Source organism: Pteronotus mesoamericanus, unplaced genomic scaffold, assembly GCF_021234165.1.
Source record: "Pteronotus mesoamericanus isolate MK-2021 breed Mesoamerican mustached bat unplaced genomic scaffold, CSHL_Meso_final scaffold_533, whole genome shotgun sequence".
NCBI lineage: Eukaryota > Metazoa > Chordata > Mammalia > Chiroptera > Mormoopidae > Pteronotus > Pteronotus mesoamericanus.
Window position 1 is genome coordinate 7,170,901 of NW_026555320.1, and position 12,607 is coordinate 7,183,507.

The following is a 12,607-nucleotide window of genomic DNA, read 5'->3' on the forward strand; positions in this document are numbered from 1 at the left end:
CAGGGACAGCGCGACTCGAGGCTGCGCTTGCAGAACGGTCCCCGTCGGTGGGTCACCCAGCCTCGTGGAGCGAACCCCGCTCCCCCGCGGCTGCCCCCCTTAGATGCCGATGCGTTTGGCCCTCAGACGCTGTTGGATGAGTGGGCCTCCGATTCTAAGGGTCAAACCCGGAGGTAACCTCTTCGACTCTTCCTGACGTGTAAAAGGAAACCACATTCCCAACTTGAATTTAAATCCATCCACAAACCCCGTTAGCCGGTGTCTGTCACGAAGTCCCGGACAGGGTCGCGGCCAGGAGCGGGACCGGGCAGCGAGCGCCGTCCCTAACGAGCTGGGGCCTCTGCCCTCTGCCAAGCAAGGCCGCGGGGACGGTGGCACAGACGCAACGCAGGAAGACGAGGAGGAGAGAAAGAAGTTTTGATATTTTTTCTATTTTTTATAAATGAAACAATCTTCTCTAGGCTACTTGAACACAAAGACCTTTCATTAACTGGTATTTATCAAGTGGCGGTCTCTTCTAGGTTATGGCCTGGGACTTGCTATAAACACAAAAAGGTCAGCCCTGAACGTCTCTCTTACTAGAACTAAGCGGGGAATTCAGGTAGAAAGTCTCCGGCTGCCCCTCCAGGGCAGCTCTTCCCAGACACCAGACGGGGCTCCCACACCGGCTCGTTTAGGAAAGGGGGCGCAGGCGCCATACAAGGTCCGGTATCGCTCTCCGCGCAGGGCGTGCTCGCTGCCGACGCAGATGCCTTCCTGCCTTCACACGAGCACGGATGCTGGCACCAAGGCCTTAAAAGCATCACGACGCGGCCCTCACGTTGTTTTAAAGGCACTGACAGCAACATGCGGGGGCAAGACGCCGGGTCAGCAGCCTCAGAAAATACGCTTAACCGACTCGGGAGAAAACCAACAGCAGAGCCGGCCCCCTCGACTCTCCTTGTCCCTCCGTGGGAGCCAGTCCCTCCCTGCATGAGCAGGGCCTCCTCCTCCCGCACTTGGCTCCTCTGCTGGTCCCTCCTGGGAGGCCGGGAGCCCGTGGCCGAGAGACTGCGCCCGTCCCCGGTGTGGAGGGCGGGGCGGCCCAGGGCCCTCTGCCCCCAGCAGCAAACCTCTGCCCTGCCCTGTGGGTGACAAGGGGGCCTTAACCGCATGACCAAACCTTCATCTTCCACACAGGTTCCAGCCTCTGAGCTGACTGAGTTGCTAGCCCCCCGACGGGCAATGCGGGGAGCGAGAAAAGGGGGAGACGGGCTCAGTACATTCCAGAGAGAAGAGTCCAGACCTGTCTCTTTGCAGGGACTGTGGGAGAATCCAGGGGCGCCAAGCGAGATTGTCTTGCGCATATTTAACACCAGAGGGAAAAGGAACCAGGCGGTCGGTCTGCAGTGCTGAGTAGCCGATCCCCACCGGCCTTTCCCCGTTGAACTGCAATGGACACCGATTTAGCGAATGTACAAAGCTTCCGGGCTCAGGAGCGGAACTCAGGAGCGCCTTTTCCATAAAAGCAGTATCAGAAAAGACGGTTTACCCAGGCTGGTCGATCCCTGATATTCTTGAGGGAGGAGCCAGCGTTTCGATGACCCTCCCCCGCCTTACCCCGTGGCATTTTAAGCCTCATTTCCTTAGGTGCCAAGGCCCAGGTCCGGGTGCCAAGAACCCACTTCCTGCCTTAGTGACGGAAGCCCTTCGGATTCACTGGCCCCGCTGAGGCCCGTCCTAGCCGGCCGCCCGCCTGCGGTGTTTACAGCCGCTGCAGGAGATGTGGCGGCTCAGTCAGCCGCTTCCTCAGGTCCCAAGATGGGCACCAAAGGGCAGCCACCCCAGGGGTGACCGAACGAAGACTCAGCGTCCCGAGACCATTACTTACCATTTGCAATCGAAGGGTTTTAAAAACTGGGTCTGTCTGGGGCGCCGGCCCTCACTCCACACACACAGGTGCACATGTATGTGCACACATGTTCACACACATGCAGAATATGCCAGAAGACTGAGCCTCCCTTACTTCCCATGTGCCGGGACCGCCAGGTGTCACTGTAGCCGGACAAGGAGACTGAAACAGCACTTAGGAGTGGCATTCTTCTTACAGCTTTTCATGCCAGTTAAGTGATTGTGAATGTCATAATGATTTAAAATGATCAAATTTTGCTTCAGTGAAAATGCCACTAGAAGAAGTGGAAGAGCACACTTTTGAAGACTTTTAGTCCATTAAAAAAATCCCAGCGCTGTTCAAACCCCTGGGCTCCCCAGTGCCCTCTGCGGAGCACTCAGCGCCTGGTCCCCCCGAGGGGAGGGAGCGGAGCCCAGCGCCCACCGCAGAAGGGGGGCTGCACACCCCCGGGAAGATGCAGCAGATGTGGCCACACAGGGTGTGGCTCACGAGAGGCTCTCGGGAGAGGAACCCCGCTGTCATGTGAGTCTTTAAGGGCAGTTTTCAAATGTCACGAGAATGACACAAGGCCGGAGCATGACTGATGTATGTTCACAGCAAATACAGATTCCATATGAATCTCTTGGGAGACATGTCTGAAAAATATATGCCGACTAAAAAGCTGTTAAGGAATATAAATCAAGAATCATCCCTTCCGGACTTCTGGTCAAGATGGCGGCGTAAGCAAACATGGCTCATCTATTTGCACAACCACATCAAAATTACAACTAAAATATAGAACAACCATTACTCAGAACCATCAGAAACTGTTAAATGGAAGTCTGACAACTAGGGAATTAAAGAAGCCACATCCAGAAGCTCTGTTATACGGTCCCCATGTCTGATGCCTGGGAATGGCACTGATCTCTTAATGGGGACATGTTCTGTGCAAAAGATCGAATAATGACAGTTATAGTTAGTTTCCATAAAACCTGTGACAATGAAATAATCTCAGAATCATGGGCTCTCTCTCCTGTGCTCCAGAAAGCCATACTTTCCCTGACAGGATGTCAGAGCGGGCCGCATGCAAAATGCCACTTAGAACAGGAGAAAAAGCCAGACTTCTCTGAGTTGCCCGCCTCCCTCACCAACAGCCGCAGAAATACATAGGATCAAAGGGAGAGCCCGGGCTGACGCCATTCAAGGCCTCCGCAACACCGATTCGACATTGGAATCGGCCCTTCTGCCGGGCTGATGCGGGGGCCTGGGCTGGTCCCACAGAAGGCGGCCTGCGTGGGGGTGTCATCTGGTGCTGCCCAGGGCCTACCGCCCACAGCTCCGGGGACCCCGTCCCAGTTTCAGCGAATCAGGACACCCTTCGGGAGAAGGGTGGGCACTTACAGCGTCAACGCGTTGCCCTGGCGATGCTTTGGCATCCTGCGCACCACAGACAGAGTTGGGGGCGATGCATGTCTCTCCGTCACCCCTAACAGGTGTCTGCGATGGGCTTCCTCGCAGCCCCCCACCTGCCTGCCGGCCCCTCCTCATGGAGCCCAGCGAGAGCGTTTATTTCCTCTCTCTCACCAGCAAGGCTGCCGGGAACCTCGGCAGAGGCCGCGGGTCCGGGCTCAGAGCCGCGGGCACATTTCAGGGAGGTCTGGGGAAGGTTTGACGCGTTGCTCTGAGAGCCGGAGGGGAGGCGGGGTCTCTGGGGGCTGCCCCGCGGCACAGCAGGGGCTTCGCCTTTCCCAGAGGAATCATTATACCAGAGGGCGGGCGTGCCTGTTCCTTAATAACCAAGACTAGGGTTCAGAGCTACTGCTGTGGCACGCGGGCTTGATGCCGCGAAGGCAGCCTGGGGAGAAATTAGCAGAGTCCTCGATTCCTATTTTGATCAGATTTCAGAAGAAGAAGGGGTGCGTTAGTTTGTGCGAACTTTTCTGTAACCCAAATGTCCACCCTGCTAATTGGTTTTCTCATGTGGGGGCAAGACTTCAATGGCGCAAACATATTCAATGACGATATCTAGCTTTTACTGAGTTATCACTATGAAAAGATAGAACTAAAAGGACCGGAGAGATTTCCCTTAACCCTCTGCCTTTAAAGCTACGTGGAGGGCGGCACGGGGAACCCGAAGATACCTCTCTGCCCAGTACTGCATAATGATTTGAGACACAGCAGGGCCGGCACTCCTGTCCTGGACCCCAAATTTAACGTGTCTGGCGCTAATTGGAAGGGCGAGTGAAGCTCTAAAGAACAGACCCGTTCCTCAGAGCACAGGCCCCTGACCTGCCGCCGGGGCTCTCGGAGGCCTGCAAAGCCAGCGCTCCCGGGACAGCACGGCCGCGACCCCGCCCCGGAGGGCACCTCCTCTCCCGCCTGCTTTTACAGCCTTTGTGCTTGAAGGAGAGCCTTTACCTATGTTGCTAATTATTTCCTGCTGGAAATGGGAGCGGGGCCTTAGATGAGAAAGGAAGAGGGACAGGGTTTGAGTACAAGATGAAAATAAAAGGGTCTTTTCAAGTGCGCAGTTTAAAGTATTTTCTTTTTAAATCAGGTGTCAAGACAAGTAGGGAACCAAGGTCATCGCGAGGGGAGCAGAGGTCAGCTTGGACTTCAGCCAGAACTTCCAAGGGGAGTGTTTATCCCCATCACCTCACACTGCGGTGGGACCCTGGCGACGGCACTGCCTGTGAGCCCTGCGCACCTGAGCCCTGTGCACCTGAGGGCCCTGCGCACCTGAGGGCCCTGCGCACCTGAGCCCCGCACACTTGAGCCCCATGCACCTGATGGCCCTGTACACCTGAGCCCTGCGCACCTGAGGGCCCTGCACACCTGAGCCCTGCACACCTGAAAGCCCTGCACACCCGAGCCCCATGCACCTGAGCCCCGCGCACCTGACAGCCCTGCACACCTGGGCCCCGCGCACCCGAGCCCCGCGCACCTGAGCCCCGCACACCTGACGGCCCTGCACACCTGAGCCCTGCGCACCTGAGGGCCCTGCGCACCTGAGGGCCCTGCGCACCTGAGCCCCGCGCACCTGACAGCCCTGCGCACCTAGGCCCTGCGCACCTGAGGGCCCTGTGCACCTGAGCCCTGTGCACCTGAGGGCCCTGCACACCTTAGCCCTGCGCACCTGAGGGCCCTGCGCACCTGAGGGCCCTGCGCACCTGAGCCCTGCGCACCTGAGGGCCCTGCACACCTTAGCCCTGCACACCTGAGGGCCCTGCGCACCTGAGGGCCCTGCGCACCTGAGCCCTGCGCACCTGAGGGCCCTGCACACCTTAGCCCTGCACACCTGAGGGCCCTGCGCACCTGAGGGCCCTGCGCACCTGAGGGCCCTGCGCACCTGAGGGCCCTGCACACCTGAGGGCCCTGCGCACCTGAGCCCTGTGCACCTGAGGGCCCTGCACACCTTAGCCCTGCACACCTGAGGGCCCTGCGCACCTGAGGGCCCTGCGCACCTGAGGGCCCTGCACACCTGAGGGCCCTGCGCACCTGAGGGCCCTGCGCACCTGAGCCCCGTGCACCTGAGGGCCCTGCACACCTGAGCCCTGCGCACCTGAGGGCCCTGCACACCTGAGGGCCCTGCACACCTGAGGGCCCTGCGCACCTGAGCCCCCTGTGCACCTGAGCCCCGCGCACCTGACGGCCCTGCACACCTAGGCCCTGCGCACCTAGGGCCCTGTGCACCTGAGCCCTGCGCATCTGAGGGCCCTGCGCACCTGAGCCCTGCGCATCTGAGGGCCCTGCGCACCTAAGCCCCGCACACCTGAGCCCCATGCACCTGATGGCCCTGCACACCTGAGCCCTGCGCACCTGAGGGCCCTGCACACCTGAGCCCCGCACACCTGAGGGCCCTGCACACCTGAGGGCCCTGCGCACCTGAGCCCCGCGCACCTGAGCCCCGCGTACCTGACGGCCCTGCACACCTGAGCCCTGTGCACCTGAGCCCCGCACACCCGAGGGCCCTGCGCACCCGAGGGCCCTGCACACCTGAGGGCCCTGCACACCTGAGCCGGGGGCACCTGGGGGCCCCACGCCCCTTAGGGCCCCGCGCACCGGAGCCCTCTCTGTGCCGTCCGATTCACCGCCCAGGAGGGGGTCCTTCTGGCTGGAGCCGCAAGCTGCCTCCTTCATCCTCCCCACGTGCTCCTTTGTTCACGGATCTGGCGCACTTTCGGGGCCATCGTGTGTCTTACAAAATACTTCCCTTTTCCGCCTGCCCCGCCCCTGGGGGCCAACGTCCTCAGACCACACAAGCCTCCCGCCACAGAGACTCCCCGAAGTGCAGGCACGGGGAGCGTGGCTCGGCCTCCTCCCACTTCCTGTGCCTGGGCGCTCCCCGCAGCCTGAGGCTCGCCCGCATCCGGGACCAGAGAGGACGGAGGAAGTCGGGGTGCGGGAGGGCGCCCCCAGGAGGCGCGCCAGCTCGGACCGCAGGCCGTGGAGGGGAGTCTGAGGACCTGGCCGAGGCGGGCCTGCCAGCCGCTCACGGTCCAGGGCCTGCCTAACCGTCCGGCCGCCACAAATCCTTACCAGGTGGCGCCGGACCCTGTCGTCACAGGACTTCGGTTCTGGGTCTCACCCCTCCCAGGGCCGACAATGACGTGGAACGAGGCGAGGCCGGCTCTTCGCCCGGCCCCCTGGGAAAAGTCCTGGGGGCTGCCCCTTCGTCCCTGTGCCGAGCCACAGGATTCCAAGCCCCGCCAACGTGGGGGCCCTGTCCCTCGGTGGCGGCGGGACCTGCACAACCTGACATTTTCCGATCCAACGATGGGAGGCATCAATGACCGACCATTCTTCCTCGACACGGGGGCAGCCTGGGCATCCCCGCCCACGACAGCGTCCCCTCAGCTGGCGCCCGGGGGGAGACCCGGCGGCCTGCGAGGCGCGCCGGCAGGGCGGGGGCTGGACTCACCTCCGGAGTGGGCGGGCGGCCCGCACAGCAGCACCATCCCCTGACCTTGGCGGACCGACACGGTGCTCCGCGTTCTCGTCTTGAAGTTCTCCAGATCTGTTGGCAAAAACCAGAGAAACGGGGTTTAACACGTGAAGCCCTAGGGCGCCAGGGGAGAGCGCCACGTCCTCCGCCAGAGGCCTTCGCTGCGAGCCGGCCTCCGGTCCCCGCCCCGGGCGGGTGCAGTCAGCCCCCTCCCACGGGACCTCGTCCCGCCGTCCGCGGTTCCACGTCCACGCTGCAGGGCGGCCGCGCGCCCCGGGGCCCTGTTTAGGGGTGAAGCACCTAAAACGAAGCAGGATCTACGACTCAGTTCCTCAGCCACGTTAGCCGCCCAAAGGCACATGTGGCTCCTGGCCGCCATGCTGGACGGCAAGGACAGAACGTCTCCATCATTCTAGAATATTCTATGGGACGGTCTTGGTCTGGGTGAAGAACCTGAAGCCTGAGGATGTTCAGCAACCTCCTCTTTGTAGTCAAACAGCATTATCGGGATGTAAGTTTACATTTTCTGATACGCAGCTCTGCTCGCTGAACAAACCATTCTGTTATAATGACTGTGCCTGTCACTCTGTGTGTATCTAGAGCAGGATTCTATACACGCACACACTATTCACAGTGTACAAACAGACATACACACTCATATACAACAGTTTAACACCCACGTGTAGTTTTAAGCATTTATAAGGCACTGTCTTCAGGTTCCGTCTGCAAGGACGGTCCCCTCCCTCCAGGAGGGCGGGTCTGGGGACACCACGGACCCCAGACCACAGCTGCAGTCACCTCATGACCAGCTGCTGCTAGAAGCAAGTTCACGTAAGAAATAGGCCGATGAAATGACATGTTATTGTTAAGAACAGTTTTTATTCCACCCTCTTCAATTTAAACCCTCTTGAGGAGTGTTTGAAGTGTCTTCTCATGTTTTGCTGCGTGAGACATTCGATTTAACAGCGTTTGTTCGGTTTGAGGTGCGGGCGACGCCCGGCGTGTGCTGGCCGGCTGCCCGCTGGCTCACTGTGCGCGGCCAACCCTGACCCCGTCTCCCTCCCACGCCCGGCCGCGTGGCCGAGCGTTCCGTGAGGAGGATCTCTGGCCATCCTAACAGCGGTGCTCTGAGTTCAGTAGAGCCACTGTCCCCGTTTTGCAGACTGGAAAAGAGAGGCCCCGCGGCCCTTGTCGGGGTTAAAGGCTGCGTCGTGAGGGAAGGGGAGGGAGGGGCCCGGGCGCGGCAGCCGCAGGTGCCGTGTGCCGCACGCAGCCTGGGTTGTAGGGGCGGTTCAGGGCAGTAAAGCAGCTGTGCGCACACATGCCACGGTTCCTGGCTTCTTCTGGGTTTAAGAAAATTTTAAGCCCCTGCATCAGTGTTTTCACGAATTAAGTATTTCTAAAACTCTCATTAAACATCATCTGGTTGCCTGCTCAGGGTAAGCGTGTTGTGAGAACGCAGCTCCTGCCCTGAAGGGGCTCGAGGTTGGCGGGCAGGGCTGGCCGGTGACGCCCGATCCCGGGCCCCCAGAGGCCACCGGAGCTGAGGCGTGAGAGGGGCCGGGAGGTCACGGGCGTAGCGCCCAGCGGAGCCAGGCTGGAACGCAAACCACGCTGCTGGTGGAACGAACCACTTTTTATTCAATGGGAACCCGGTGGGGCTAGGGCATGAATTTTTCTTCTCTTTAAGGAGATGGTTTGAGAGACCTCTGGAGGAGATTAAACCGGAGATTTTAAAAACTTTATTACGGCATTAATAGTGTAAACCGTTCTCCCTGAGAGTGACACCGAATAAGTCTGAATTGTCACTTCTGCGTGCAGGTTCTTAGAATGAGCCATCTGCCTCGGCACAGACGTCCCATCCAGTCTCCAGAGTTGCATGAGAAATTAGGAGCTGATGGATAACAGGGATCAAAATATCCGCCACAGCTCTGACGGGAGAAAAAGCATCAAAAATGAGACAGAAGATGAGAACTACGTGCAGTGATTTTTAACTCCCCGATTAGCGGAAACGCGGGCCTCCGGTCCCCTCCTGTCTCGTTTTTAACTCCATGAAGCTCTCGGCAAGACTCGGGCAGGCAGGATATGGCACATTCATCCCGTGGCGGAGGAAATATCTCGACATCTTTCTTAGTTAATTGAAATGGATTCTAAATGCTGGGCCCGCCCCGCCGGGCGGACAGCAAGCCCGCGTTTAGATGGATCTGCTTGGAAACTGTCTGTCACGTGCAGGCGCGCTGTTGACCTCAGGCTAGCCTCGCTCCCCCGTAAGCGAGGATGAACGCGCCCTGTTTCAAAACAAGAACGATGGAAGAAGGTTCTGTGGGATCGGGGTTTGAAAAGCCCGCGCCCTTTCGGGCCGCGAGCGCAGTGCTCAGCATCTCGCTTTCTGCCCTCCGAGGAGGGCTGGCCGCTCGCGCCGCCCCCGCACGCCTGTCGCTCTGTTTAGGAAGGTCCTGACCCGCGGTGCGGCCGGGCGAGGGCTGGCGGCGCCGATCCTGGGGCACGGCGTTCACGCCCAGGCCTCAGGGAAGACTGCGCGTCCAACACTGGCCCTCCGTCTGGGGCTCCCCGCCCAGATGCTCGTGGCTGGCCGCGTACCGCGTGTCCTAATCACAGGACTCGGTGTGTGGAGGGGTATTTTTGGAAGCGCACAGGCCAGGCCCTTTTCAGTTATTTCCACATATTACTTCGTTTAGAGCCATTCTGCCTCCAAAGCCCAGGCACTAGGAGACGGTCGGCAGAAAGGGCACTGTGAGGGAGAGCACATTACGGACCCGGTTCTCTCGCCGTGACCACGGCACTCTCGGCTGGGACAGCGTCTGTTTGCAAAATAGACCGAGGTCACCCCCGGAGCCAAGCCCTCCTCACGGAGATCTAACTGAACCCCGAGTTCCCGACCTGCAGCGGTGCAGGGAGGTCGCTCTCACACCTGGGCATGGCCGCAGGAAGGCCCGCCCCGTCTCTCTCCCTTCCAGGCGGCCCTCTCCGGGCCCGGAGCCTGCCACCGCCCCGCTGATTCGGTGAAGCCAGAGGAAGGGGCATCCAGACTGGGACCCATCACCCAGCATCCTGAAGGCGGCAGAAGGGCTTCTGGGAGTGAATTTTATGCTCTTCTATGACAGCGTGAGAAAAGGCACACATCTGTGCACAGTGCGCAGAGCCAGGGCATCTGCTTCCAAATTTCCCAGTCCTTGCTCTTCCCGCGGCGAGCCCTCCGTGTGGGGACGTTCCCGGGGGGGCGGAGGATGAAGCTGAACCATGACACCTGGGTCCCCTCCCCTTGGCTTCCGAGCAGCTGGAGCCTAACGAAACGGCCGCATGCGTGTCGGACAGGAGCTAACGCCCAGGCACCGCGGCGTCTCCGAGCGGCTCGCTTCCTGGCTGGGCCTGCGTCCCGCTGACACAGGAGGGGCCGACTTTAGAAAATGAACGGCGATGCTTTTTGTGCGGATGCCCTCCATCAGCACCTCACCTGCATCTCCCCCAGAAATCGCGTGCCAGGGAACGCACCATTTTGAGGTAAATGTGTTCTCCAATCCTGATTTCCCGTGAAATCCACTGTTCTTTATTTTCCCCTGGAATGTAATATCAGCACTTTAATGTAAATGAGATTAGAAAATACGCCTTGGTGCTTGGAGTGTGTAGCTCACGGACGGCCTGGAGAAAGTGTTTAGCAGTTAAATTCCCTGGGGAGAAAAGTTTACAAAGGGCTTAAAGCTGCAATGTGTGATCAATAATAAAAAGCCCTTCATCCAGGGAAACGTGAATTCAGACTGTGGAGAAAGGAAGGCAGAGAGGGGGTGGGGAACCGCAACGTCTTGCCTGGAACATTACTAAGCGTTTAGAGTGGAGGAAGCGGTCGCTCAGGCTGAATGCCCAGGTGTCGAAGCCTGAGGGTCCGAGACAGTTTTGAGATGTGATAACAGTGAATTGAAGAGGGACTTATTTAGGCCTTCAGTAAGGGGGCTCCCAGCACGCGGAAGAGCGACGCCACCCGCAGGCGGCCCCGCCCGGGGAAGGGAGAAAAGAGGAAACGTGACCCAGTGAGCCAGGCAAGCAATACACGTCTTCCTAGGCAGGCGTTATTTATTGTAAGTAAAAACAAACACACACACACACACACACACACACAATTCACCTTCCCCCTCACCTGCGTGGGCCTGGATTCTATTTCCTATTATTCCCCCAGGAGGGACTCAGGACAAGACGTCCAGCGCTATCTCCTCTGTCCCTGTCTCCTCCCGACTGCGAACGCATCATCAAGGAAATCAGAGTCAGCTTGGAACACGGTCACACGATGCACTTGCTGTGAATATGACTTTTGTAATGATGGCCGCACCGTTTACAAAGCGGAGGCGGGTTTTCGGGCACGGCTTTGGACCCGCTGGCGATCCGCACCCTCCTCCTCACGTCCCGGCTCCGCCGTTGGCTCCGAGTATGAGCTCGCGCGGGCGCCCGCTGCCCCGTCGCCTGGATCCCAGAGACTCGCACAGAAAGTAAGTCTAGGTTTACACGACCGTCGCCTGCGAAGCCCCGTTGCTGCCATTCCGCCCAGGTCAGGAGGGCAGAGGCCGTGGGGGGGCGGGGCGGCGGGGCGGGCTGGGGCCCCTGTGGGACAGTGCGCAGGGAGAGGGCCCTGGGGACCTGGTGACACACGGCTCGGCGTCCCAGGAACCGAGAACAACCCCCGCACTCACGCTCCAGCCGCACGTCGGGGGCGAGTCTCCAAGCCTCTGAGAACGTCCCTGTCCTCGTCTCCAGTATCAGGATGGCGGCTCCCGTCTCCCTGGGGCTCTTGGACGGTGAGGATCCCGCGTGCCCGGCACCCAAGGCCCGGCCGCTCCAGGGCTCGTTAAGGCTTCGGAGCATCGAGGAAAGTCTACGGAGAGCGACGCGGGGGAAGCTGGCGAGTCCACACTCCCGCCAGGCCCAGCGCGTCCGCAGGGGCTGCTAGGGGAGGGATGCTGCCTTCCTTCCCTGTCCTCGTGTGTTTTCAAGTCTGCGTCGGGGCTGGAGTCAGCGGCGGGGCCCGCGATTAAGACCCCCTCGCGCCGACCGGCTGGCGTCGCTCTCCCCCAGAACTCCTCTCCCTGGGAGAGGCCGGCCCTGCGAGGGCGGGCGCCTTTGTCACATAATGGGGGGGGGGTGGCCTTTCCATAACACAGGAAGGGCTGATGCGCGCCGTCTTCATAAAGTGTGCAAAATATGTTATTTAAGATGAAATAGTATTTTCTGATGATATAAATTTACTCATTGAGCTTCACGTTTTAGAAGATTACACCCTCTCCCAGGTGGGGAAAAAAAAAAGAGATGTAAATGGAATTGAAAAAATATGTATCAACATAAAATGATGATAGACATGCTTGTCAGGATCCCGTTTTCCCTGTCACTGATGTTCCTACTCGTGTATCCCATCTTTGGCAAATATATTTTTGAATGTCTCTTTTGTTCCGCGTGTTGGGGTCAGCCATTTTCTCTCTCCCACGACGCAAACTGAGCGGAGACCTATGACCAGGCTAAAAATCTGACGTGAAATGCCCTGATTTGTTGGCGGCTTGACGTCAGCCCAGAAAACCCGCGTCGGGCTGGTGGTTCGGCGCCGGAAGGAAGGCAGACCCTCACCTGGAGGCTCTGCCCAGCAAGCAGCGTGTTGCTACTCCTATGCTAATGAACACAAGTGACAAATGACGCAGCCACGGATGGGGCTGAGGGCCCTGCCCGTTCAGAGCCCCTCACGCTGCTGCTCGGGAGCCACTGAGGCCCCTGGCAGCTCTCACTGCAGAGAGAAA

At 59.4% G+C, this 12,607-nt stretch overlaps 1 protein-coding gene across 1 annotated transcript in view; it reads right to left on the reverse strand.

The window, feature by feature from the left end:
* Positions 1 to 12,607, reverse strand: part of LOC129087769 (contactin-4-like) — a 268,769-nt gene that overhangs the window by 131,625 nt on the left and 124,537 nt on the right. Inside the window, exon 4 of the mRNA XM_054594798.1 lies at positions 6,792 to 6,887. Coding sequence (XP_054450773.1) covers positions 6,792 to 6,887 — 96 coding nt within the window. The remainder of the gene's footprint in view (positions 1 to 6,791; positions 6,888 to 12,607) is intronic.